Below are 24834 nucleotides of genomic sequence, written 5' to 3' on the forward strand. Positions count from 1 at the left end.
CAAAGAGAGAAACAGAAATGGCGTTGCAGTATTTTTACAACATTATTGTACTTACATACCAAATGGTACTGTTTTTTAATATACTGATGTTGTTTTACTGTTGAAATAATACAGAAAATGAGGAACTGTAACAAGGCTGCCATATCTTAAATAAATATTTGATGATTAAGAATATCACCTCTTTTGAATGATAAGAGTCTGTTTTGACCATCAATTAATCCAGTGGTTCCCAAACTGGACACATTTGTAAAAGTACTCATATGAAATGATGATAAATCAACACAACAGTCTTTAATCAATAAAAAAAAAAATTTAAAAAAAAAACTATGATGGAGTACATCTGTCCCTGCTTGACCAGTAATATTAATAATCAATGGTGAGTAATAATGAGACCACAAGAGACCATTATCTAATACAATGAAGTATGAAGCCAAACAAGTTACACCACATGCACCACATGGAGAGTTTTCATCCTGAACACAAAGAAAAGCCTGCAGGTTGCTTTAGAAATAAACTATCCAATTATCATATATAGTAAAGTTGTTTTACTAAAGTAGCAGCTCTCATAGAAAACTCCACTCACCTAAAGTAGTTTGCAGAGATTCCTGGTTTAAAATGTTTCACACTGAAGCAGAAGAATGGATAATAGTACTGACACGGTTTTAATTATAGTTCCCTACAATACAGCCACTAAACCTAAAGACGCATTGCTTAGTATGTTTCTTTGGATCATGATACAGGAGGGCATCCTCGACATTATTATTGTCGATGAAAAGGGGGCCCTGCAGAAAAAGTTTGGAAACCACTGAATCAATCTAGTAGTGTGTATAAAATGAATGTTGGACTACAATATGGATGGCAATGAGCTGCTCAGTGGAGGTCTGAGCTCTCAAAGTGCTTTTTTTTTTTTGTTGTTGCATATACATATATTTATTATATACAGTATTTAAGAAAAAGCTGCTGAGACAAAACAGTCAAGGACATTAAAGCACATGTTTCTGTCAGGTATTTTCATTTTTTTTACAAGTCCATTTGAAATAATAATAAGATACCTTTCTTGCTTTAAACAGCCCTGGACAGGGAAATGTCAAAGTCTACAGTTCCTTTTAATGCATGTTCCATAAACATTTACCAGTCAACATAATTACATGCAATTCTATTCTCAGATAGCCGTTACAAAAGCAAACAAACTCCCGGTTGCCTCAACAAGGCAACAAGATGCTAACGAAGAACAGCTTCGGGGCACAGATCCTGTTTGTGTCTGTGCTACTTCTACCATTGTGAGCAATAGCAGATGAAGCATGAGACATCAGAATGATTTAGGTGTTATTCCCATGACCTCAGTGATAACCTTGTCTCACAAGAAAGTAGTGCAGCATGTGACCTGAAGCTATTTAGCTGGAGGGTATGAGTTGTATATCTCCCTGCTGGCTGCAGACTGCAGTGTGAGTGCCTCATATCAAATAAAATCACCATTCCAGATTCGGGGAAAACACATTTTCATCCTCTAATAAATAAAAATCAGACAAGGCCTTGTCGCTAGACCCCGGGAAGTGGTGCATAATAATGAATCAGTCAGGCGACTGTCACTCCAGTGCAGTGATGTAAAGAAACAAAAGTATCAGAAAGTTGCGTCCACACTCAATTCCCATTAAATGTGAGAGGATTGAGGACCTGACGCTCCTGCCACTGTTTCTGCTGGTGGACAAACACCGAGTTGACAGAGACAAATCTGTTCAGTATGTCTTTGACAGTGTCATGAAAATGAGAATCTATTTTGCTCTCCTGTGCAACAGATCAATACAGGATAGCTTGACATTAACAACATAATCAGACCATCAGAGAGGCCTCAGATACACCTCCAAATAGTCAGGAGTTACACTCTGCTTCTCTGTGGGGATTTGATTCTCTACAAAACATGAAGGACAAACAAACATTTTTGTTTCAAAAGGTTGGTCTGACAAAGACTTTACATATTTCAGAAAAGCTGTAACAGGCAGAAGAGGTCAGAAATGACTTCCGGCCCCAAGTGGAGGCGTTCGAATATCTTTGAGTCTTCTTCACAAGTGAGGGAAGATGGAGAAGGGGGTTGACAGGCATATGGGTGCAGTGTCTCCTGTGGTGTGGGCTCTGCATCGCTCTGTTGTGGTGAACAAGGAGATGAGCTGAAAGGCGAAGCCCTCGATGTGCTGCTTGATCTACGTCCCTATCCTCAGCCAAGATCACAAACTGTGACTGAAAGGACAGGTTAAATACAAGTGGCCCAAATAAGTTTCCTCCGCAGGGTGGCTGGGCTCTCCATTGCAGATAAGGTGAGACGCAGTTATCTGGGAGAGGTTAGCATGAAGCTGCTGCGCCCTCCACATCGACAGGAGTCAGATGGGGTGTGTGGAGCATCTGATTAGAATGCCTCCTGGACATCTCTCTAGGGACGTTTTCTGGGCACATCCCACTAGGATGAGGCCCCAGGGGAGGCCTCAGGGGAGGCCCAGAACCCGCAAGAGGGACTGAGCCTCTCGGCTGTAATGGGAACACCATAAAAAAATAAAAAAAAACACTGACTAATAACATAAGAGAACTCTACAGGAATATATGAGTGGTTACAACAAAACTCACTGGCTGCTTTATAAGGCACAGCTATTTAACGGCTTGTAAACACAAACAGCCAATCAGCTTACAGCAACACAAGGCATGCAGACATCGGCCTCCACAGTCACCAGAGTTCTATCCAACAGAGCAGCTTTGGGACGTGGTGGAACGGGACATTCTCATCATGGATGGGCAGCCAAGAAGTCTGCAGCAACTGTATGTGTCAACATGGAGCAACATCTCGGAGGAATGTTTCTGACACCTCGTAGAATCTGTGATATGAAGAATTTAAACGGTTCTGGGACAAAAGGAAGTCAAACCTGGTCCTAATAACTTGGCCAGTGAGTGCATACTGGCATTAAGATCAGATATTGGAACATTAGAAATATTTTGGCTTTCATTTTATCACATCCAAAAATATGAAAAACCAGAAAAAAGAAACTTCCCAAGATAAAATTCTGGTATTTCAGGTGAAACTTCAGTGGGTGACCTTGGAGATAGTTTCATAGAAAACGTTCCCAACTGAAGGGAATCGTACATGGTCTACACATACAAAAAGCTTTTTAAGCTCAGGGGTTTTACAAAGCACTTTGCACCACTTCACACACACACACACACACACACACACACACACACACACACACACACACACACACACACACACACACACACACACACACACACACACACACACACACACACACACACACACACACACACACACACACACACACACAAGATCCTCATCTGCTATCAGGAACAAACTGGAGCTCACTTATAAGGGACAGACTGTGATGAACTATGTTTGAAAGACACTGAGCTTTTCAAAAGCAGTTTTTACTATTGGAATTAAGTTATGTGGGCAGGCCACTGGTTTCTTTCACACTCCCAGTGTGGCTATTTGCCGTAGAAACATACAGCACTCCACCGGCCTGTGAGGCTCAGTAAGGTGAGGTTTTAATGTCCCTTAGAAGCTATTTGGTTTACAGACAGAAATAAACTGTAAACATACATAAATCAAATACAATATATACATCACTATATAAAGTAAATACGCAGTACACTCCACACAACATCTTGTATTGGTCTACTTAACTGGTCGTAAAAACACAGACTGTCATAACATTCTTGTTAAAAGCAGTAGCAGATAAACAAAGCCAATCTTTACCTGCTGCTGATGCACTTTGGGAGACAATAGCCCTACCCTGAGAAAGCAGCTGGATCTCGGCATGTAAGAGACGATTGGAAGAACAGAAACAAGGCGCTGAGCTCAGTATAATAGCCTTGTCCTCAACTGCTGAAGACTACCAAGTCCAACCCAAGTCAGCTTGAACATTTTACGCAGTTTTTTCCTATAGGTCCACAGCAAATAACTAAAACTGTATCACAATGCTCCAGCTTTCCTCAAAAGGAAAAAAATTAAAAAGCAGATTTACTTTATGCACATAAACCATATATAATTCGACTGATCATCTAGAACAGTGTAAAGGGGTTTTTTTTTTTTTTTTTTTTTTTTTTTACTGCTGCTCTGCTGCCTCTTTAATCACACAGGGAGCTGGAGGACAAAGCTCCCTCCAAAAATCAATAAACATGTCTTTGGTTTTGGCCACATTAATCTCCAAGAAAGACCGGTGACACAAGCACGCAAGTTCATCAAGCACAGCACCGTGGCCACTTTCAGGAAGCCACAGAGCCCTCGCAGGAACAATCAGCCACATACTTGAGGATGAATTGTGACATGCAGTTGCTCCAAAGTTCATTAGAGCAAAAGAGGAAAAATAGAGTAGAAAAAAGTCTAAAGAGACCAGATGAACTATAACTACACAGTCCATACCCTTTGAGACCTATTAGTTAAAAAGTCAATGAGCTAACATGCTGTGTTAAAACCTAAATTAAAATGAGATTAGAGCCCATGTGGCAGAATCCAAGAGTCCAATGAGCTTCTGGTTACTCAGTTCCACCCCTCTTTACGAGCAAAAGCAACTTGGTTTCTAATAAAAGAGTTAATCTACAGTGTGACAACGATTTAACAAACATTGCTTCAAAAACAGACGTGATGCAGCCGCCCAGATGACAACTTTATGAGGCTGTGAGTGACAGTGGCAACTTCACTAAGTGTTATATTCCATGTTGGACGCGCCATGTGCAAAATAGGAGCAGGCTATCGTGCAGCCTGATGCTGTGGAAAGTCACTCCTGCAAATAACGACATGTAAAAAGGGCAAACATTGACTGGAGAACCAGAGTGCACAAACATACAGGTTTATAACAGTATGCATGAGTGTCTGAGTTAGCAGCTTGCTCTTTGGTGCGTTTGGATTTTGAAAGAAGTGTGCGTCTGCGTGCACGACTCGTTCACAGTCCAGCATGCACATCAGAGCCAACTCCCAAATTACTGCACAGTCTCAGTGGTAAGGGTTAAGTCCATTATGTATCTCCAGAGGGTGTGTGTGTGTGTATTTGTGTGTCTTCATGTGTGTAAATCGACAGGGTGGATATTGACCGCCGTAAGCCTTGTCCTCTTCTTTAATGAAGCAGTGTGTAGACAGCTCTCAAAGGACCATCAAAGAGCTCAAGAGCCTGCTTTGCATTTCTAACCAAAGTACCTGCACTATGTGTCTAATATGGACGGCTAGAAAGGAAGCTGCTTAAATAAAATAAAAATAAGCATGACTGAGGGGATTTGGTTTGTGCCAGCGAAGTTCAATAAGCTAATCAGTCGTAACCGGGCTTTTGCTGAAATTTAATGTCTGCATCAGGTCTGAACTCTTTACTTTGTGAAATATAAATAATGCAAAACGTCCTTTAACATATAGAGCACATTACATCATTTGTAAACCAATATTAGGATTGCTGTGACGTCCCTCTGATAAATCCTTTTTTTAAAACTAGATTTTTGTCGAATAGGTTTTAGTCCAGACGTTTCTGAATAATGAGCCTCTGATTAATGCTAACGTGAGGTTGATGGCTAATATGCAGGCCTGTTTGTTTTTGTAATGTAAAATGAATAAAAGGCCATTTTAACATTCATCCAGTTCATTTGTTTTAATAAAAAGCATGTGTACCATTTTAGAGACAACTTCTGCAACATTTTCAGGCTTAATTATTCCTTTAATTTACCATCACAGCTCTTATGCTAGGATTTATGTTGTCCCCTTATTAAACTATTTTTTTTTAATCACATCTGGTAAAGATAATAAAATAGAATATGTTAAATAGGAAAAAAGTTTACTCCCATTTACAATGTTTGGCCACCTAACTAAGCAGATCTGTTTTTGACATAGATAGCTAATCGACCAATCACACGCTAATGAAGAAAATACATCCATTATGTTTTAACTTTTTTATTCATGTACTCATTTGTATTATTTTTTTAATAAATTTCTCTTTACATATGTGTGATATGCGTTTGTGAATCTGATACGAGTCTCTTACAAATTCCTGAGGAGTAAAAACGGAGAAATGCTGGACTGGAAATGCTCAGTTTTTTTAATTAGATTGATTAAACCTTCTTTTTCAGCTCAAGCCGCTCCACTCTCTTCTATCTGAAGGTTGTGAAGTTCCTGCAACACAGCGTCCTTTTATCCTGCTCACTTCTATCAATTCTCCCTCTCTACTCCCCTTTACCCTTCGTCTCTTTCCAGCGCTCTTCGGTAAACCAGCTGAAGGAATGGAGAGCGCTGGAAGGCAGGAGTGCAGATCAACCAACATTATAAAAACATTCAAGGGAGATGGAGTCTGGATTCAGACTGCCTGAGCTGGCCCACTTCTGTCTGACAACAGAACCCAGATTGTATTGTACAACCTATTTCTTAACCTGTAATAAATGCTTGAAACTTATAAGTGTGTGTGTGTGTGTGTGTGTGTGTGTGTGTGTGTGTGTGTGTGTGTGTGTGTGTGTGTGTGTGTGTGTGTGTGTGTGTGTGTGTGTGTGTGTGTGTGAGACCTCTAGTGCCCAATGCAAAAGATCTGGCTGAGAATCGGCCAAGGAAAAGTAAATAAATACATGGTGAAGATGGCTTGCTAAAGTTCAAACTGAGCATCAACATGGAAAAGAAAGGGACTTTGAACTTGGCTTGGTTACTGGTTGCCAGACAAGCTGATCAGAGTGTTTTGGAAACTGCTGATCTTCTGGGATTTTCACACGCAACCATCTGAACAAACAACACATTGAACCATGAAGTAGATGGGCTACAGCAGCGAAGAACACTCTGGGTGCCGCTGCTGAAGAACACAAAACTGAGGCTACAATTCACAAAGACTGACTAAACAGGACAGTAGAAGATGGAAAAATGTGGCTGGTCTGATCAGTTACTATTTCAGATGGTGGTGAGAACTTGGTAGAAACAAAAATGAAAGCATGGATCCATCCAGATTGAGTGGCGGTTTAAGGGGACATTTTCTTGGAACACTTCTAGCCAGGCATCACCAATCCTGGTACTGGACGGCCGGTGTCCTGCAGGTTTTCCAAGTGACCCTGCTGGTAAACTCCTGTCTCAGACTCAGAAAAGCTCTGCTCATCTCTACTAAATACATATTTACTTGCATCAGGTGTGTTGCAGCTGGGACATTTGGTAAAACCTGCAAGACACCAGCCCTTGAGGACCAGGATTGGTGGTCCCTGCTTTAAGCCCTTTAGTACCAAAGTCACATGGCTTAAACAGCACAGTCAATCTGGGTATTTTTGCTGACCATGTCCATCATCGGTTTCCAATGGACACTTCCAGCAGGATAATGCACCAAGTCACAATTTTGTGACATGACTGCTTTCTTCAACACTTGTACTCCAAACACCTCCACAGCCACCAGATCTCAGTCCAGGAGAGCAGTTTTGGGATGTGGTGGAACAGGAGACTCTCAGCGTGGACATGCAGCCACTAAATCCTTAACAACTATAAGATGCTTCATGTCATTATGAAGCAACATCTCCAAGGAACGTTTCCAACACAGAATTGAAGTTCTAAAGACAAAAAGGGTTGATGACCCGGTAATAAGATGGACCTGACACAGTGGTTGGTTTGTACACACAACATCACAAAAACCATCACATTTCACATCTGTAAAACTCTGTGTATACAATACACAATAATAACTCATTAATAATGCAGCTACGAGTGGAAGGACTTTGATGACTGTAGAGACTGATATGCTGTTTGATTTAAGAGCATTTTTTTCATGCATAGAGAAAACATTTATTTTTTCATTATCCTCCCGCTTAGTCCAATGAAGGGTTGCGGGAAGCTGGAACCTATCTCAGCTGTCTTTGGGTGAAAGGAAGGGTACACCCTGGACAGTTTGCCAGTCCGTCACAGGTCACATACAGAAAACATTAATCTCAAAATTAAGTTTCCATTTATTAAATTTTCTCAGTTTGCCAACTCCATTTGACAGTTTAACATTTCTGTAGTGAATTTATGGATCCACAGTAATTCTTTAAGTGGCGACAAAGAGATGAGCACAGAGCCCCCCCCCCAATGCTCTGAGCAGGTGGGATCAACCAGGCGAGAAGGATAAATGTGGATTTTCGAAGCTCTTGACACAATCTAATGATGGTTAACTTGCAGGTGTGCAGCAGAGCCTGAGCAGGCAAATGAACTGTCTCAGTCTCAAAAAGTCTGCCCTCGACTTCCGCTGCCTGGAATGAGCTTTCGACGCCAGATGAACTAAAACTGCAGGCTGCAAATTAAGACTTAGGATAACTTTTCTGGTGACCTATAAGGGATTATTCATATCAGTGCTGTGTCAGCTGCATCCACAAAGCCAGTTGTTGGATAAAAACAATGTATATATCACCAGGATAATTCTTGTGTCTGCATGGCCAAAAACGCCAAGAGGCTGTTTATGTTTCTTACTGATAGGTTCCAGTTTATTTTCTATCCCAGATCAAAACGTGCAAGAAAGAAACTATTCTCTGTGTATAAATGCAGAACAAAAAGAAAATGATTCAGGCATTTGTTGCCAGCTGGATATTTTTAAGATGATGAAAACATAAAGTAAAAGGGTGCAGTTTCTACTTTTGGGTGGAATAAAATTCCTCTTATTATGTTTCTTTATGAGTGTGACACAAAAAAACAAGACAACAACGCAGTTCCCTGCTCTAACCATGCCCTTGTTTTGTCTCAACATTGTGTGAGCTGCTTTCAAGTGTCATGTTATATTAATCTCTAATTGAAATTTAGACTTTGTTCTCATTTAAATGTTGAAAGAGCATTTTAAAACTGAAAGGATCTTCATTTAAACGAATTAGGGCAACACACGTCACATGACGTTTTCCATAAACTCTTGCACTCTGGTGTAAAGAGTTTGTTGCATGGTTCCTACAGATACATAATGCAGACATGAAGTCACTGATGTATCCAAGTAATTAGCAAACATTTGTGTATTTGTGCAAATATTTGTGTCACTATCTGAGTTTTCATTTAATTGTATTGCATATATGAACTGAATTTTCTTAAATTTACAGAAAATAAATGAAATATTTCTATCTGATAATAACTTTAGAATTGCTGAGTAAGAGATGATCAGCAGCGGCTACAGTTTGACACATCTCCTCCTTCAGCTGGAATTCCTGATGTCTTTCTCTGCGACAGTAAAGTGATCAAAGGTCCTCGTTTACCTGGACAATTAACCAAGATGTCAAAATGTCCTGATTCTGCTCTATCTCTGTCTCCAGTATGATTTGCTTTGCGTTTTTATTCCACACTAGCTTAATAATATCCACCCTCCCACATCTGGTGAAAGGAGGAGAAGAGGCAGCAGCAGCAGAGAGAGGACAGAGTAACTAACTGTGCAAAACTGCAGAGAAAGTGTGCGTAACTCTTTGTTCTCATATTTCCTATTAGATTGTTTCCTATTAGGTACATGTTTACACTGAACATCATGTAATGACTATTTTCAGCTGTGAAGTCACATGACATTTTCAAACTTCATCTCAGCCTAGATGGCTAAAACGCTCATAGCAAAAAGACAGAAAACAGCCAAACGTCCAAGATGTCCTGAAGAAATTAGCATGGTTTCTCTGAGTGGAGTCATTTATTCTTGAAGTTCAGATCTCAGATAACGTGCTGATTAGGGGTGCGCATTGGCAAAAAATGGGGCGATACGATACTTGGCCAACAAAATGATATATTACGATATATCAGGAAACTATAAGCAAGACAATATTTAACTATTTTTCTTTACTAGAAGTGAACACTGAACGCTGTTGCATGCTTGACATCAACTTACTGAGTAAGAACAGAGAATCGACATTTCACTGCAGAATAAAGGAAAACACTGATCTTTATGTACAAGATGAAAAAACAAAAATCTGCCTCCAGTAAAGATCGCTTGTTTAATAAAATCGATGGTGCTTTTGAATATTGATATAATATTGCCCCATATATTGTGATATTTCGATTTATCAATATTTTCTTACAGTAATTTCCCCTTGTAATAAAACCAACAAAGAATACCAGATGGATATCCATCCATTCATTTCCTTAACTGCTTAGTCCAATTAACTGTCGCTGGAGTCTATCCCAGTAATCATTAGCCAAGAGGAAGGGTACACCCTGGTCACCAGTCCATCACAGCGTCCAACACCCGGACCTAAACCAGCCAACCTGGCATCCATGTCTTTGGACAGTAGGAGGAAGCCGGAGTAAACAGAGAAAACCCACGTATACACAGGAACATGCCACCGTTTGAACCTCTACCAGCCGAGGATCAAACCAGTGACCTTCTTGCTGTGAGGCCACAGTGCTAACCACTACGCCACTGTGCAGCCCTGAATCCATTTTAAGCTGCAATGCGTCTCAGTAATGGTTTGGTCGATTTAGCTTGTTTAGCTGCATCTCAGTGATGGACATGAGGTCCTCTGCAGCACACACGTTTCCATCTTCACCTCGCTGGAAGAGTTTAAAAACTCTGATTTTCATGTTGCTAAAGTGACTTATTTTTGGATATCCGTCCTGTCTTGGTTGACTCATGCTTGCATGCATGTAGGTGCACAATTGTTGCAGCATATGGCAACAAAAACATCATAATTTGACTCATTCGTATGTCTCTTAGGAGCAGTGGAAATGCATCAGAACAAATGTCACAGCTTTTCCCCCGTTAAGACTTCATCACGGCAAACTGAGTTTCTAAACATCTCTATCTATGATTGTGGTTGACATAAATGATGATTATCAACCCTATTCAGAGACAATGTACTTCCACATTATTCCACTCCTGTGTGATTTCATGCTTAGAAATCCTAAAACACAAAGAGCCAGAAGAGATCATTGAGATTTTAATAATAGCATAAAATAGAGAGCAAAAGACTATTAGATGAATGTAAATGTTATGATCATGGCAGCCTTTTCTGACCTGCATTTATATGTGGATGAAAGGCTAAATTATGAACAAAAAGCTACACTTTGGTGGAAAAATGTTTGGTTCAGGCATGAGACCCCGAACAGTCATGTAAGGCCAGCATGCTGGAGCTTTGAAATCTGACTGGAACACAGTTAAGAGACATGCTTTCTGAAAAGAAAAAGGTTTTGAAGATGATGGTAGTACAGTTAAGGTGTAAACTGAAGAGATCCAGGGTTCACTTATAGAGAAAAATATATATTTATATCATAAAGAAAAATAAAAGATCCATTCGTAAGGCTTATGTCCAAAAATGGAAGTAGTCACATCCCACACAAACAGCCTTCTTCAGGGCAGAGCTGCTGTCTGATCTGATTTTAGCTCAGCAGAGTCCCCATGCTGATGTTTTATCGTGTACTTCTTGATTAAAGACAGCTTGCATGCACTGAATGGGCTGCTTCCGAGTGTAAACATAATCTTTGATGTAGGCTTCCTGACTGATGCTGGTGATACTGAAGAGCTTGATCCGTCATGTGTCTTATTCATGTTGAGGATCTCTGATTCCCACTCAGCCTTGATCTCCATCTCCAGGGAGCTTTTGGTGAGAATTCTTCAGTCACACCATCCCGTGTGATGTGCTGATTTAAAAACACCTGCTTGCTGCTGTACTATTTCCTTTTCGTTCAGTTATGCGTTTACCACCCCCCCCCAGATCTGTAAACCGTGCTGCAGAAAACTGCATCATCTGCAGAGGATTGGTCTGAAATCACAAGCAAATGTCAAATGCGGAGACAGATGAGTCAGAAAGTGTCCCTGTGTGTTCTCATTGTCAGTTTTTGCCACCATGCATGCTGCACATTCAGTCAGAAGAAAAACTAAATCTAGCAATTTAACACCTTACATAAGTGAAGGCTGAAGTGGTAAAGAGCCACAGCTGGACCTAAATCATGTAATGACAGCTTTGGAGGATGGCAGCCCGTGTGAACTGAACTTATATTACATGAACTGTGATGTGGAGGCAATCGGGGGGGGGGGGGGGGGGGGGAATAGCAGTTATTGAAAGCCCAGCTGCAATGTGCTCCTGCTGACATCATTTTAGCCTGCCTATCATCTTCTCTGTGAAGGGCTGGAGAAAATACCCTTCACTTGGTCTCACAGTAAAAGGTCTGCTTAAGATGTGTCGCCGTCATTCTTCACGTCATCAGGCTGAAGGCGATTTGTCGCGAGGGATGTCATGATTATTCATTTTCTTGGTACAGTTGTAGTCAGAGAAACAATCCCAATTTTTAAATGATCAAGATTATTAATTTAACAGTAAATGTGTAAAATCACATGAACATTTACTACAGGCCTTTAAATGTGGTTTATGTCCATCCTTTAATGCCAGCAAAGTGATATCATGAAAAAAGGTTGTATACCAGCTAAATCACCCATCTGCTCTGCCACCAATATTACATGCTAACACTGGATTTGTCTAAGAGAAACAGATGGAAACAGCTGCAGACCTCTACATCGATTTCCTGTAAAATAGATCATAAAAGGATTTGAACAGTTCTTTTCAACCCGTGTGGTGAATTTAAAAAAACTGAAACAAAATCGAGATAGGTTTGACTTCTAGATGCAACCAGCAGAAAAGATGTTGTTTGAAACAACAATAGAAGTAAAAGGAACAAACAAGTTTACATATGTTGAATTAAATATGGTTATAAGAAAGGCATCAATTTGAAACTAAATGTTTAAAAAAAAGAGTTTTACACATTTGTGTTATTTAACCTCAAATGACTTTATGACTAGTCATAGAAAACCATGTTATCCTGCAGGTGGTTGAACATTTGCAATGTGATTCCTCACTGAAGTGGAACTTTATTATCACACCCTGGGCTGGTGTTTACTATGGCTTAATTTCCACCAGTAGGTCCAGGTCAGTACGGCTTGGTTGCATACAGGCAAAAACTAGCAAAGGTTTCAGAATGGCCAATCAGGCCCCTCCTACTTTTTTGGGACCCTTCCATTGGGGTAACAATCTTACCATGCTTGTGTGAAAGTAGGTTCAGGTGTGTGTTTTAGCATCTGTTAAACAAAGTTTGTACTGCAATTTTAAAGCTCAGAGGGTTCTCACTTCATACACAGAGTTGTTTGTCCATTCACAGCCACCGTAGTAACGAAGAAACAAAGGGGGAAAATGGTGGACATCCAGCAGTTTGTGCTCTTTATTCTTGACACGTGGCTTACACAGTTTAAAGTTCATGGTATATTTAAACATGATGTCAATGGTTGTTTGAGCACAGAAAGTAACTTTTTTTCTTTTTTTTAAAACCAATCAAAGGACAACAGCATGTCAGGCTTTGCTATGCATATCGGTAAGATAGGATTGCCAAAAATCTTAAAATGGGTCACATATTCTGATACCTTTCCCAGTTTTTACTTGTGGACACACAAAAAAATGCGTAGCACTCCGTCAAGTTCTGAACCGGAAACCTTGGTGGAAATGAGGCTCATACGTACCCACAACAAGCAGACATAAGTAGCTCATTTTAAGAGAATAAAAACATATTGGTTATTTTAGTAAAGTCATTGACCTTTGATTGCATTACACACTGCACTAAAGACACACTACAGACCTTCAGCCATTTTCCCATCACTGCCCCCAATTGACGGCTAATTCGGCATCCATCTTGCATCCTACCTGACATGTTAGCTTTCTCCAGCTAGCAAACAATGATCTTACGGTAACTCTTGAGTTTCTTCGCTGAATCAGTGACGTTGCTTTTTTAAAAACGGCCGGTTCCTTAATATATTGTGAAGTGAAACGTTACGTTGCATCCCCTTTTAGAAAGTTGTATAGTGACGTCCCCGGAAATTTGCTTAATGAATTTTGGTGCGCCATGAAACTGGGTCAAAAATGCATATTTTAAAAGTCGAAAAGCTACACAGTGAGTCTTTAAAGCATCTAATGTCCAAAACGGAAGTCTGGTTGCCACTTATCAGCATGACAATGAGCAACATAGCCATGATATCACAAAATACAAGAAAATAAAACAAACTTTGGATTTTTTTTTTTTTTAGGGAAACATTTGAGCTGATATGACATTTCAATCGTTTTTATTTTTTTAACAAAAAAAGTTACAGGTCTGGACTTGTGGTAGAAGAAGTTCATTTTGGTTCTTGCATTAAAAATGTCCCCTGAAACGTACGTGAATCATCTGCATGCTTACAGAGCGCAGGCCCAACACATCATCTGACTTTAATCTGAAAAAGTAAGCCATATTTCTGCATTTGTGAGCTGCACACCTTCATATGACAGATCAAAACCAAAAATAAAAGTAGATTCTTTGTGAAAATTCAACACCCTTCCTCACACCTTCGCTCTGAATGTCAGTACAGTGAGCTCGGATGCAAGCGAAAAGGAGAGGGTTGAAACATTCAGTGGAACAGAAGTAATCCTTGATTTAATATGCAACCCTTTACTTGACAGAACAATTCAGCAGCTTTTGATGTCCACATGCATCAGTGTTTAAGCGCGTGCCTTGGTTTAACTCTTAACGGCATTATATCATGCAGGATTATCTTCCAGCATCATAGAGTACAACTGGCGGATAAAAAGCAGGGCCAAAAAAAAAAAAAAAAATCATTCCAACATTTATCTGTACCTGTATGTTACTGGGTCACATGAGATTTCAACTTGTGTCTGCGTTTTATGTATTAATACACACGTTCTATAGGCAGGCAGGGACGTCCAAAGTCTCATTTTACTGCCATGAATCTTTGATGATGTGGAAGACACACGACTTACACACACACAGAAGTCCATCCTGCACCCGCCACACTGACTGTCAGCATGGATCAACTTACATCGACTCAAAAGAGATTACTAAAAATAAGATGTGCACTTGGCAGGAAGGAAACACGGATCAAACACACAACATCGCATGAAAAGGTGACCAAAGACTTAGTAAAGGGAATCCATATTGTTTTTTAATCGCTAACAGATGTGATGAAGTGTGTGATGCTTTGTGTCCCAAATCTCCACTGGATCATCAAATGTCCACCTCAGCAAAGCTGACAATATCACACATCACCAATCAGAGGAGCTACCTGATACCGGCAGAACCAGGCCATATCGTGTTTCTGATTAGGAAACCAAACAGAAAATTCCAGCCTATAACTAAATCCTTCTTCCCCATGGACCCCTAAAGTGCTCATCACTCAATAAGGGAGGCATTATTACTTAAATCAGTCATTTTGTTCTCCATTATGTAGCTTTCTTTAAAGACACTTAGAGTATAACCATTACATATATCCCTTTTATTTCCCTATTTCTACTGCATGTCCAAGGCAAGGTCATTTTATATGTGCAGCACATTTTATGTACGAGACAATTCAAAGTTCTCTTACATAAAACATTAAAAGCGTTGCAGATGGTGCTGAGAAGCGTGTTAAACTTTTGCAACATTTCTTTAACCCTTGCAACAACAAGACTATTTTATATTTTATGTCCACCTGCTTTTCAGGACAGCCTCAGTCATCAGACTGTGAGTGATGAAATGATGACAAATCAATGCATCAATAGATATAGCACCATGAAGGCCAACCAAGACCAACAAACCAGAAGTTACGATGCTGACGTGAAAAAAATAAACAACTTCCAAAGAAGGTTGAATCCATTTTAATACAACAATTCCGACACCAACGTCAGATTCAGCTTGTTGAATTGTTCCTGTCGTGAACATTAAGTTCTCAAATAACTCTGGAGCAGAAGAAATACTCTGAATGCTCCTTGCTGGACTGTGAGCATTTGCATCTGTGAGCATGACGAGTGGTAATATTTCGCTTGTGGAACTTTGCTCATCTGTGTGCAGCATCAGGACAAAACTCATGGAGCAACACATAGACAGCTTTGACATGCTTTGACATGGGGGAGGGAGGGAGGGGGGGGGGGGGGGGGCAGACATGTTGTCAGACACACATAAAGACATGTCACTGAAATCAGCTGCTCATTCAAACGGCATAAAACAATTTCAGAATTTAACAATAGAAGCAGTATAAAAAGTCAAAACACACAACTGAACAACAGGGATGTAAACTAGGACTGAACTTTGGGGGCCGCTTCAGTTTAAATTGCGATTCTCACGTCTCTTCGATGTTGTTGGCTTTTGTTGACTAAAAACAAAAAAATAAAAATAAAACAACACAGTAGCCAGATCATCATTCTGCTGCTAATGGCCAAGAAGACAAGTAAAAAGATCAACAAAAACGAAAAAAAAAATTTCATTGATTATTTTTATTTATCTAGAAAAAAAGTATTTAAAAATTGTGAATCAAAAAAATCCTGATATTTGATTTTGTTCGATTCTGCAGCCCTATTTGAACACTTACAATTATCATATGATATATGAAAAGTAATTCTGATTATCTGAATTGTGATCAGTCATTTATCATCATTCCAACAGCTGATTTCCATCTAAAGTGTTCAGTTCAGAAGGTCTGAGGCCATGAGACGACAGCCAGGATCTGCTGAAAACATATGAACCATCACGTCAAAAACATTCTGTCAGGAGTGCAGGAACATTTAGTGCTCAGAATCCCCAACAATCTGCTTTTTTTTCCCCAGAAAACTGAAGATCCAGTGAGTCAGCCGCCATGTCAACGCCCGAGAAAGTAGCATCAGTGAAGTATATTTGTTCTGCTCCGTACTTAGCATAGCATTACCTCATTTCAAACCTGCACGCCGACTCTGCAGTTTGGTCTTCTTGTATCAGTAACAAAGCATAAACACATGAACACGTCAGCCCCTGGATGATAATGTAATCTGGCACCGGCTCAGAGGACCGAGTGGAGTGGAGGAGAAGAGTGTGGTGAGCACTCCTGAGGCTAAATTTACTCACCCGCTGTAACCCCGCAGCCTATGCAGATTGTATTAGCTCTTCTGAACAGTTCAGTAAGCCATCAGTCTGCCATTCGCCATGCTAATGACAAGCACGCTTTCATCATACCAACATACCAACCATGCACAGATGAGCTGCAGTCAGGAGGGTCCAGATTGAACTGCTGCATGACAAAATACTGATGCTGGTGTAAATCTGATCATGCAGTAAAGTACAAGTTTCATCTTTTTGTAAACAAGAAAACATGTTCAATTCAGGTTCTCTCACTTGTAAGAGAATAGTGCACAAATTGGTGCAATACATCTGTTTAATAAGTTTTTTTTCATCCCACACAGACAAAATATGGCCCAAGGACCAGAATATATCTGTATTACATTTGAACTGATTTGATCAGTCTGCACTGTACATAAACTAATATAGGCCTTAATTTTTTATGTAGTTGTGATGGCAGAATAAAGTCAAGATAAACTTTAAGTGGATTCTCAATGTTTGAAAAATTTGACAAACTGGTTTTGTCACATGTCAAGTCAAAGGCTGTATGTTTGATCTGCCAAGAGAATAACGCTGTTTTCTAGATCAAGACGCTTCAACAAACCACCAACGACGCTACAAACTCATTATGGCAGAAAAGAGCAGATGAAGGAGAGGGAAAAAAAAAAAGCCCTGAGACTGTTCTGACTCAGTTTCCAGGCAGAATATTCTTACAAAGCAGCCAACGATTCATGAAACAACAAGTTCACATAAAAAGAGCAAAACAGCTTCCATGAGCATGGATTCCTAACATTTTTTCTAAATGATGAATAATCAGCTAAGAACCCCTTCTTGTTTGCTTGATGACGTTGTGATCTGCAGTGACAACACAGAACACATGTAGGAAAATCTATAGAGGTGGAGGTATAGTTCTGAAAAGGTGATGGATGAAGATTAGCTACACCAAAACAGAATCTACTTCGCTCACTAAAAGTTGGGGCTTTTAAACTTTCGGTTGAAATTTAGAGCACTGACATTATGAATGGGGTGGGGGTCCACAACTCAGCACTTACGCCCAAGAAGATATTGTGTCATAGAATAGAATAGAATAGAATAGAATAGAATAGAATAGAATAGAATAGAATAGAATAGAATAGAATAGAATAGAAGACAGTGAGCCATTCAGCAAGTGGCTCTGAAACGCGTCCAACATCCCTTCTTCTCTTTGGTTCACTTGGTGGTCCGTTTGCTTTCACACTGCAAGCAAACTGCACCAACATTAACTTGCAAGTTAACGGAGTCTCCCGGTTTTTCAAGCAGACCACAGTTCAGATCTTTGGTCTGCCCCAGAATTCCAGTTCACACTGATACTACCCCAAACAACCCGTATCATCCATGGAAGCAGACCATGGTCCATTTAAAGTGGACAAATTAGGGCCTGCCCTGCGATGGACTGGCAAGCTGTCCAGAGTGTACCCTGACTTTCGCCCAAAGACTGCTGGGATAGGCTCCAGCTTCCCTGCAACCCTGAATTGGATTAAGCGGTTAGGAGAATGAATGAATGAATGAATGAATGAATGAAATTAGGGCTTGTGTAAGTGTGGCTCAAAGTTTCGCCCCAAGAGAAGGACCCACGAAAAGTAGGACCGCTTGGATTAAACATCCTGGCACACATCCCAAATTTTGCCTTTGGATATAGAAAAAATGCATATCAACTAGTCCCATACTGACCCGGACCCGTTGGTGGAAACTTAGCTTAAGCAGACTCATACAATGCTAATTCCGTCATCTAAAACTATAAAAGAGAAGCCAACAACAGTGGTGGGTATACCACAAAATAGAAGTGTTAAAGTCTCAATAGCTTTCATGTGTTTGGTTCCATCTTAGTCTAATGGTGTCAAGATGTGAACAGGATGATGAAAAGGACTATTTAAAGCTGCCACTGAAGCTAAACATCATTAGTCTTTTCATAGTTCAGACATTTCTTTTGGGTTTTAATTATGTCATCATAGAACAGCATGTTTGTCATTATGGACTTAAACATTTAACAGTAGCACATGTGCATTCAAATGTTCAGAGATAGTCAAATCAAGCTACTCTGTAAAGGTTAGTAGTGCATTATCTATACATTCTGACATCATACAAAAAGCCAAATTTCCCTATAACTATTGTGAGTATGTGTGTGGATGAGAGGGACCCAAGTGGCATGGATAAGTCAAAGAGAGAGCAGACATAATGAAGGTGGAGGATTTTAAGTATGATCCAGAGCAACAGGATGTGGAAAAGAGAAGAAGAGACATGTTCAAGCAGGTTTGAAGAGTTGGAGAAAAGTGTCAGCAAGAATTAAACAAAAAAAGGAGTATAAGGCTGTGGTTGGGAGAAAGGAATAAAGAAGAGACAGAACTGGAGGAAGCAGAGATTAAAATGTTGAGCTTCTCTTGGGAAGGGACAAGGATGGATATGATAAGGAATGAGTACATCAGAATATCAGGACTTGTTAGATGTTATATAGACAAAGTCAGAGAGGCAGATCAAGATAGTTTGGGCCAGGGCCAGATTAAAAAAAAAAAAAGGATAAATTGATCTGAATGGATTCAAATTTGAGTAATCTGATATCAAGTCGTGAAACTTTGAGATTGATTTTGTTCATTTGTTTCATTTTCCACTGACAACAGTAGGGCTGTGACAATATGCTTTGGTTCCAATTCGATTCCAATGTTTTTGGGTGCCGATTCGATTTAAATTGAGATTCTTAAAATTCCTCGATATTCCTGATTTAAAACAAAAATCATTTTTTTCTGACTAAAAAACAACAACAAAAAAACAAACAAAAAAACATGTAATAAACTTTTTTTGCTCATCATTTTTCTTTATTTCAATTTGGAAAAAACAACACAGTAGCCAGACCATCATTCTGCTGCTATAATGCCCAAGAAGACAAGTAAAAAGATCAATAAAAACAATAAATATGTCAAAGATTTTATAATGCATTATTTTATTTTATTTTATTTTAAATAACTGTTTAACAAAATATCCATTTTAAAATTGTGAAGCTAAAAATCCCGATATTCAATTTTTCGATTCGATTTTCCCACCCCTAGACAACAGTGACCCTACCCTTGTGTGACAAACCGATCAGCGAGATCATAGCATACACGTGAAAGGATGTCTCGTCAAGATAATACCAACTTTATTCTTTCTTCCTTCACCATTGGTTTACATTCATCTCTAAACCATTCAGCATTTTGCTACCTCTAGCATTGAACGGAATTAAAATCTATTTGAATCAGGCTGTTGTGAACGAAATCGATTCAGGAAGTTAGTGGTGAAAGCCACTGACTGCCGTTATAGCGGAGGGACAGTGAATATATGGGTGGAGGGAGGCAGAGGTTGGAACTCCAGGCAAGAGTCCTCAAGGAGGACTAAAGGGGAGATATATGGATCTAGTGAAAGAGGGCATGAGATTAATTGGTGTAAGAGAAAGGAATGCAAATGGTTAGACGGAGGCAGGTGATTGGCTATGGCAGTTTCTGAAGGGAACAGCCAATAAGTAATGAAAAGGTGAGACAGTCAGCATGTTTCAGTCGAATTTAGTTCAATTTCATATTGTTATCTCTCTTACTTTTACTAAAACAATATGACCAACTCTTGCACCACCCAGAGTGACCCCAGACGTAATCCAACCAGTTGGATTAGTTAATAATTGAATTCATCAAAGAGGTTATGTCACTGGCAGCTTCGCTATTAATACAAAACCAGAAAGCTATTAGAACGTTAAAGTTTTTTTCGTTGGGGTGTAATAACATCCTAGAGACCTTTGGTCTCCCACAACATAAATTACTTGCTTTGCAATCAAATGGTTTCAGGTTAAAATATGATAAAATGACATGTTAATTGACACCGACACTTTAGAGTCAATGTAACAGCTTAATGACTACCTGTTGGATTTTGTCCTAAAAGTCTAATTCTTACAGTCTGTTAAGGCTGATTTTATTCCCTACTTATATCTAGGCAATAAAACCAAAAGCAAAGTGATCAAAAAGCTGTGTTTTCATATCTGTTTGCACTCAAAAAATGATCAAAAAAGTCTCCTCTTTCTTGGCTCAACATGAATCAAATCACTATAATCTACATTATTTACAGTGCAATGGTTCGATGTCTGCCTGTAGGGCAATCTCCCGTGAGATCTGTTTTCTTTTCAACAGAATTAATTCAGCCACAATTTTTAACTCTGTATTAATTCTGATTAGGGGTGAGTACTCGGCATGCTCATCTGAAACAGAAAATTAATCCTTGATCATCAGTCTTTCTCTGATATGTTTGATATAACATGGCTCTTATCTTTCCAGGGAATGGAGCTGTGACTACGGGGCATTCGAGGCGAGACCTCACTGCAGAGCATCCCAGCTTTAACCATCCTGCTGCTGCCGCAGAGAGCACATTTCTGCAACAGCTTACGTGTAGTTAGTGGATCGTGCACGGGTCCATGTAGTGGTCCATACAGACAGTGTCTGTTCCACTTCCTAATTTGTGTTGACTCACCAACGTCTTGCTCAGAGGAGGCTAATTAAACATGAAGAGCCCAGAAGACAGGAAAGGGAAATACTACTCTGGTTCAGGCATCACTGAAACATTTTCATCAATGAAGAAAGTCATCTTTCCATAATATGAAACAAAATTGATCAGTGTTTTTTTTTTTTTACTTTTTTTCCCCACAGCATCCTAATGAAGACATCTGTAGAAGCTTGTCCAGCTGTGACCTAATCTGGTTTCTGAATTTAGGTTAAAAACTGGCCAGAGGCCCCAAATGGGCCAATAATGCAAACACGAACAGTGCATTAAAGTAGGACACCAACTATCAATGGATTTGTTACTCCGCTCAAATTAGACACTGAAACTCTTAATGGAGCTGAATTAATTCATTAATAATAATCATTGTGAATATGAGCTTAAACTTGATGGAGCAGCTACACAGAAAGCTCGTGAAGAGATTCGTTTTAGCAACATCGTCAACTGAAACATCAACGTTCTCCTTTCTACAGTCATTTAGCTTTTCTCTAAACTGACTTACATCTGAGAGTGAGAACAACACAAGCAAGAAATCAAACAGTAGGGGACATCGGCAGTGTCAAGCCAGATGCAGAGACAGAACCCTAAAGTTTTTAGTTTTTATTTTGGCATGAATGGTCAGGGAAGGGTTGGGTGGTGTGCTTGTGTGTATGTGTGTTTTTAAATGTGAAACTGTTTTTAATTTTTTAATGTTAAGCACTTTGATATGCTTTTGTATGAAAAGTGCTATACAAATAAAGCTTGATTTGATTTGATTTGATGGCAGATAAGTGCTGGTCAGACTGCTGTGAATCCAGTTGGATACTGGTGTTGCCATGTAGTGCTACAGGCAGTGCAATGCTTTTCATTTAGTTTCATTTTCCCTTCTCCTACTTAAAAATGGTCCCTTTACTTGACTACGAGGACATGATTTCATCACACAATATCACTGTTTTGTGTGTAAGTCCACGCAGCTTTATCAGTTCCAATTCATTCTGACGGGTAGAAGAGGTAAGCTTAGTGCGGAAATACTCATTGAAAAGGTGAGTCTTCGGTTTGGATCGAACGGAGTTCGGAAGATCATTCCCCCACCAGGGAACGACAAGGGAAAAGGGTCTAGCTACTGATTTTGCGCCACATAGTGCAGGTAAAGCTAGGCGTCTTTCAAACTGTCGAGGGGGAGTGTAGCTCCTGATTAAGGAGTAAAGGTACACAGGTATTCTTCTATAAATACATGTTTTATCTGTTTGCTTACAGACATAAAACTCATCTGCAGATGTCAACAATCAAGTGTTATTTTCACTTGATGAGCCTTAAACAGAGCACAGCACACAATATCTGGGGAAGTTCGCCTCCTTCAAAGATGAATTCTTGTATCTCTGCACAACACCAATCCAAAAGACAAAGCTCTATCAGATCTTACAGAGTCCCCCCCCCCTCCCAACCCTCACATCCCCCTCTTTCTGCTACATGCACTCCCTGAGCTCTGTAAACAAACTCTGATATGGGAAACTGGCAGAGTTACGCTTTAAGCAATATGCCACAACCTTTCTGACAAATACTTGCAGGATTTTTAAGTTCTCTGCAACAGATGCAGAGAAGACTTTTGTTTGCAGGGGATCGGCTGCGGTGAAACATTTTTATACCGTTTAAAATCAGCCATTGTTGGCTTTCAGCGGCTTCTCCTCCAACAACACAACACTCCTTTCCACATGAACACGCAGAAGATGAAAGTTTGCAGATAATGTTTCAAACCTCCTGTGCGCATGCTGGACTTTTCAGAGAAGAAGAGTCGATTTTTGTGTCTACACTTCTTCACATATTCAGAAATTCTCAGAGGAGGTAAGGGTAATTGGCTGCACTTTTTGCATGCCCTTTAACATGTCTGGAGGGGATCGTTAACTCGCATTACTATGATACACTTTAATAAGTGTTCAGTTGGAGCTGCACCTTCAGAAAGTACACTTTCTTCATCTTTAAAGTGAGTAAGGCAGTGCTTCTCAATTCAATTCTGCAAGAATCAACGTCCTGTAGGTTTTCTCGCTCCAACACTCCAGACTCACAAAACCGAGTCATTGTGCAGAACCTTAATAGGCTGCAGGATCCAATGAATTTGAGCCATTAATTAGTGTTGGAGCAGGAAGACATTGGAAACCCGTGTGTGGCCAAATCAAACCTTGGGCTTGGAGAAATCATTAAGAGGACTTGAGGGTGCTGCAGGTTCTATCACATGTCAAGTCACTTTCTGATTTCTTGTTCTGCCTGCAACTTTTTTTTCCCCAACTTTAAGTGTGTAAACTGAAAAATAAGCCAAATATTGCTCATTTTATGGGAAACATGCTGTAAAAAGTAACAGAAACACACTTGGATGAAGCTTTTGATGGGTTTTAAGGTGAACTGAAATAAATGGATTTCTATGGAAGCTGCTTCAGCTCCATCACCCTTTCAACAAAGCTGCTGCTGGGGTTGCTGACCTTTGATATGCTCGTTCACGACGCTCTCCAGCCGGTCCAACCTCTCGATAATCCTCAGTGTTTCACCTTTGCTGTCCTCCTCCAACTTTCTGTCCGCCTCGCCGCCGCTCTCGGCAACTTTGGGACCGCTGTTTGCCACGTAGTTGGTGATCCAGCCGACGTACAGGAGACACACGATGTTGGTCATGCCGCTCAGGATCACGCATGTCGACACCAAAGTTTTAGTTCTCCTTGTGCACAGCATCGCGACATCCCTCCATGGGCTCCTGGATGCCGACTCGCGCGCTCAAGCAGGTGGACAGGGGAGGCAGAAGACGCGCAACAGAAACGTGGAACTACAGAGACGCCTCGCGACGGGCTCAGTTCGCCTCCGCGCGCTCTGCTCGCGCTCGAGGCATCTCCTGTGCTTTCCACGGCAGAAAGAAAACTGTGTGCCTCAGAGTCCTGCCAGAGAGTCACGCTGGGCTCAGCCGATGTAAAGATGTAAAACGCAAGGCAGCACCCCCCCCTCCCTCCGGTTGCCTTGCAGGAGCCCAATAGGAGGGAAGAAGGCGGGATTTGCTGGCCACAACTGGAGCACACGGTGGAGGGCGGAGGGGAGGAGGGTAATGCGTGGAAGCTGAAGTGCATCGATCTAGATATGGATTGACTCGATAAAGTCGGGGGGGGAGGTAAACGAGACTAATGCATCCAAGCAGGAGTGTGTGGGTGCGTGTGTAAAGTATAGATAGATAGATAGATAGATAGATAGATAGATAGATAGATAGATAGATGGATTTATTTCAGTTCAGCTTTATTTGTATAGCGCCACTTCACAACAATGTTGTGACTTTACATACACATCATTCCAAGCCAGTTTATACATTGCCTATAATAGAAACCAACTGATTGCATCGAGTCATGACTTCGATCCAATCCCCCATCCTGAGCATGCACGCAGCGACAGTGGGAAGGAAAAAAAACTCCCTTTTAACAGGAAGACAACCTCCAGCAGAACCCGGTTCAGGGAGGGCAGTTATCTGTCTCGACCGG

At 40.4% G+C, this 24834-nt stretch overlaps 1 protein-coding gene across 2 annotated transcripts in view; it reads right to left on the reverse strand.

The window, feature by feature from the left end:
• The window catches only part of galnt18a (UDP-N-acetyl-alpha-D-galactosamine:polypeptide N-acetylgalactosaminyltransferase 18a), a gene marked incomplete at its 3' end in the record, with an annotated part of 247101 nt that extends 222890 nt beyond the window's left edge, over positions 1-24211 (reverse strand). For both annotated transcript variants that reach the window (XR_013771649.1, XM_079256126.1), the window contains exon 1: positions 23803-24211. Coding sequence is in view for 1 of the 2 variants with exons in the window: in XM_079256126.1 (XP_079112252.1) it covers positions 23803-24046 (244 nt within the window). The remainder of the gene's footprint in view (positions 1-23802) is intronic.
• Between the last annotated feature and the right edge of the window lie 623 nt (positions 24212-24834).

The sequence above is a fragment of the Telmatherina bonti genome, assembly GCF_933228915.1.
Source record: "Telmatherina bonti genome assembly, chromosome: 2".
Lineage (NCBI taxonomy): Eukaryota > Metazoa > Chordata > Actinopteri > Atheriniformes > Telmatherinidae > Telmatherina > Telmatherina bonti.